The 4,375-nt window shown below is 44.5% G+C and overlaps 1 protein-coding gene across 1 annotated transcript; it reads left to right on the top strand.

Annotated features, from left to right (window-relative positions):
* The first annotated feature begins 312 nt into the window (after positions 1–312).
* L1TD1 (LINE1 type transposase domain containing 1) lies at positions 313–3,207 on the top strand. The gene has a single exon (XM_067722977.1). The coding sequence runs from the start codon at positions 2,004–2,006 to the stop codon at positions 2,907–2,909; it is 906 nt and encodes a 301-aa protein (XP_067579078.1). The 5' UTR covers positions 313–2,003; the 3' UTR covers positions 2,910–3,207.
* Positions 3,208–4,375: the final 1,168 nt, after the last annotated feature.

Raw genomic sequence — 4,375 nt, 5'->3', positions numbered from 1 at the left:
CAGCCACTTCATGAGGCAGGGCCTGGAAGCCACCCTGGTTGGGACCAGCTTTGCTTACGAGCACATCAGAAGCAGTCAGTCCCACCACAAAAGAAAGGCCCATGATGCCCACATAGGGGGCAAACTCAGAGCATATGACACAGGTGATGAGAGGGAAGTATGCTGCTGAACCCCGTAAGATGTCTCCTATGTAAGGCCACTTCTCTGAGATTGGGAACATAACTGACCTACCTAATACTTAGAAATAAACGCAGAGAATTAGGCAAAATGAGGAGGCAGGGGAATATGTTTCAAATAAAGGAACAGAGGACTTCCGGGAAGATGGCGGAAGAGTAAGACGCGGAGATCACCTTCCTCCCCACAGATACACCAGAAATACATCTACGCGTGGAACAACTCCTACGGAGCACCTACTGAACGCTGGCAGAAGACCTCAGACCTCCCAAAAGGCAAGGAACCCCCCACGTACCTGGTTAGGGCAAAAGAAAAAACTAAACAGAGACAAAAGGATAGGGACGGGTCCTGCACCAGCGGGAGAGAGCTGTGAAGGAGGAAAAGTGTCCACACACTAGGAAGCCCCTTCGCGGGTGGAGACTTCGGGAGGCGGAGTGGGGGAGCTTGGGAGCCGCGGAGGAGAGCACAGCAACAGGGGTGCGGCGGGCAAAGCGGACAGATTCCAGCGCAGAGGATCGGGCCGACCGGAACTCACCAGCCGAGAGGCTTGTCTGCTCGCCCGCCGGGGCGGGCGGGACTGGGAGCTGAGGCTCCGGCTTTTGTCGGAGCGCCGGGAGAGGACTGAGGTTGGCGGCGTGAACACAGCCTGCAGGGCGTTAGTGCACCGCGGCTAGCCGGGAGAGAGTCCGGGGAAAAGTCTGGACCTGCCGAAGAGGCAAGAGACTTTTACGTCCCTCTTTGTTTCCTGGTGCACGAGGAGAGGGGATTAAGAACGCTGCTTGAGAGAGCTCCAGGGACGGGCGCGAGCCGCGGCTAAAAGTGCGGAGCCCAGAGACAGACATGAGACGCTAAGGCCGCTGCTGCCGCCACCAGGAGGCCTGTGTGCGAACACAGGTCACTAGCCACACGCCCTTCCGGGGAGCCTGTGCAGCCCGCCACTGCCAGGGTCCCGGGATCCAGGGACAACTCCCCCGGGAGAACGCACGGCGCGCCTCAGGCTGCAACGTCACCCCGGCCTCTGCCGCTGCAGGCCCGCCCCACACTCCGTGACCCTCCCTACTCCCTGGCCTGAGTGAGCCAGAGCCTCCGAATCAGCGGCTCCTTTAACCCCGTCCTGTCTGAGCAAAGAACAGACGCCCTCCGGCGACCTACACGCACAGGCGGGGCCAAATCCAAAGCTGAGCCCCTGGGAGCTGTGAGAACAAAGAAGAGAAAGGGAAATCTCTCCCAGCAGCCTCAGAAGCAGCGGATTAAAGCTCCACAATCAACTTGATATACCCTGCATCTGTGGAATACCTGAATAGTCAAGGAATCATCCCAAATTAAGGAGCCCTGTGGATGAAAGGCTCTTGGTGCTGCAGCCAGGAGTCAGTGCTGTGCCTCTGAGGTGGGAGAGCCAACTTCAGGACACTGGTCCACAAGAGGCCTCCCAGCTGCACATAATATCAAACAGCAAAAATCTCCGAGAGATCTCCATCTCAACGCCAGCACCCAGCTTCACTCAACGACCAGCAAGCTACAGTGCTGGACATCCTATGCCAAACAACTAGCAAGACAGGAACACAACCCCACCCATTAGCAGAGAGGCTGCCCAAAATCATAATAAGTCTACAGACACCCCAAAACACACCACCAGACGTGGACCTGCCCACCAGAAAGACAAGATCCAGCCTCATCCACCAGAACACAGGCACTAGTACCCTCCACCAGGAAGCCGACACAACCCACTGAACCAACCTTAGCCACTGGGGACAGACACAAAAAACAACAGGAACTACGAACCTTCAGCCTGCAAAAAAGGAGACCACAAACACAGTAAGATAAGCAAAATGAAAAGACAGAAAAACACACAGCAGATGAAGGAGCAAGATAAAAACCCACCAGACCTAACAAATGAAGAGGAAATAGGCAGTCTACCGGAAAAAGAATTCAGAATAATGATAGTAAGGTTGATCCGAAATCTTGGAGATAGAATGGACAATAGAATGGACAAAATGCAAGAATCAGTTAACAAGGACCTAGAAGAACTAAAGATGAAACAAGCAACGATGAACAACACAATAAATGAAATTAAAAGTACTCTAGATGGGATCAATAGCAGAATAACTGAGGCAGAAGAACGGATAAGTGACCTGGAAGATAAAATAGTGGAAATAACTACTGCAGAGCAGAATAAAGAAAAAAGAATGAAAAGAACTGAGGACAGTCTCAGAGACCTCTGGGACAACATTAAACGCACCAACATTCGAATTATAGGGGTTCCAGAAGAAGAAGAGAAAAAGAAAGGGACTGAGAAAATATTTGAAGAGATTATAGTTGAAAACTTCCCTAATATGGGAAAGGAAATAGTTAATCAAGTCCAGGAAGCACAGAGAGTCCCATACAGGATAAATCCAAGGAGAAATACGCCAAGACACATATTAATCAAACTGTCAAAAATTAAATACAAAGAAAACATATTAAAAGCAGCAAGGGAAAAACAACAAATAACACACAAGGGAATCCCCATAAGGTTAACAGCTGATCTTTCAGCAGAAACTCTGCAAGCCAGAAGGGAGTGGCAGGACATATTGAAAGTGTTGAAGGAGAAAAACCTGCAACCAAGATTACTCTACCCAGCAAGGATCTCATTCAGATTTGATGGAGAAATTAAAACCTTTACAGACAAGCAAAAGCTGAGAGAGTTCAGCACCACCAAACCAGCTCTACAACAACTGCTAAAGGAACTTCTCTAGGCAAGAAACACAAAAGAAGGAAAAGACCTACAATAACAAACCCAAAACAATTAAGAAAATGGGAATGGGAACACACATATCGATAATTACCTTAAATGTAAATGGACTAAATGCTCCCACCAAAAGACACAGATTGGCTGAATGGATACAAAAACAAGACCCATATATTTGCTGTCTACAAGAGACCCACTTCAGACCTAGAGACACATACAGACTGAAAGTAAGGGGATGGAAAAAGGTATTTCATACAAATGGAAACCAAAAGAAAGCTGGAGTAGCAATTCTCATATAAGTTATATATATATATATATATATATATAGATATATATATGTAGTTTGCTTGAGTGCAGTGTTTTTTGTTTTCTGTACTGAATTCATTAGCATGGGTCGGTATAAAATTTAGCATAGGTCAATATGTAATTTGTAAACTAATAAGGTCTTAAAGTGAGGAATTAAGTCTTTTAAATTTAATTATTTATTGTAAAGAGCAGAATAGCATACATAAACAGGTGCCTAAGGAAAACTTGTATTCTAATATGGAACTCTCATGAACACCTTTTTTTTTTTCTTCTAACGGTATGATAGTAGGCCATTTGATTATTTTTTTGGCTTTAACTTTACAACAATGAAATATTCGTAAATTTAAAAAAAAAAAAAAAAAAAAAAAAAAAAAAAAAAAAAAAAAAAATAAAGGAACAAAACTACAGAAGGACTAAGCAATGTGGAGATAAGCAATGAACCCAAAAAAGAGTTCAAGCATCATAAAGATGCTCAATGAACTCTGGATAAGAATGGATACATACAGTGAGAATTTTAACAGAGAACTAGAAAATAGAAGAACTAAGCAGAGCAGAAGAATATAATAACTGAAACAAAAAATACACTAGAAGGACTCAACAATAGATCAGATGATAGAAAGGAATGGATCAGAGAAATGGAACAGAGTAGGGGAAATCACCCAAGCTCAACAGAAAACAGAAAAAGTAATTTTTAAAAATGAGGATAGCCTACAAAACCTCTGGGACAAGATCAAGCATACTAACATTTACATTAGAGGGGTCTGAAGAGAGAGGAGAAATGGGGAGAAAACCTTTTCAAAGACATATTTGAAAACTTCCCTAACCTAGGAAAGTAAACAAACATGCAGGTCTAAGAAGCACAGGGAGACCCAAACAAGATGCACCAAAAGAGGTCCACATTAAGACAATTATAATTAAAGTGACAAAAAATAAACATAATGAGAGACTCTTAAAAGTAACAAGGGAAAAACAATTGATTACATAAAAGGAAACTCCCATAATACTATCAGCTGACTTCAACACAAACACTGCAGACCAGAAAACAGTGCCATAATATATTTAAAGTGATGAAAGGAAAAAAATCTACAACCAAATGTACTCTCACCAGCAAATCTACCATTCAGCTTTGAAGGAGAGAAACAGAGTTTTACAGGCAGGCAAAACTAA

This window comes from Pseudorca crassidens, chromosome X, assembly GCF_039906515.1.
Source record: "Pseudorca crassidens isolate mPseCra1 chromosome X, mPseCra1.hap1, whole genome shotgun sequence".
NCBI lineage: Eukaryota > Metazoa > Chordata > Mammalia > Artiodactyla > Delphinidae > Pseudorca > Pseudorca crassidens.
Note: the sequence above shows the minus strand (reverse complement) of the source record. Positions and strands in the feature narration are given on the sequence as shown.

Excerpts from the sequence above, each read along its gene's own strand:
- L1TD1 (XM_067722977.1), top strand. The coding sequence starts at position 2,004 with ATGAAAAGACAGAAAAACACACAGCAGATGAAGGAGCAAGATAAAAAC.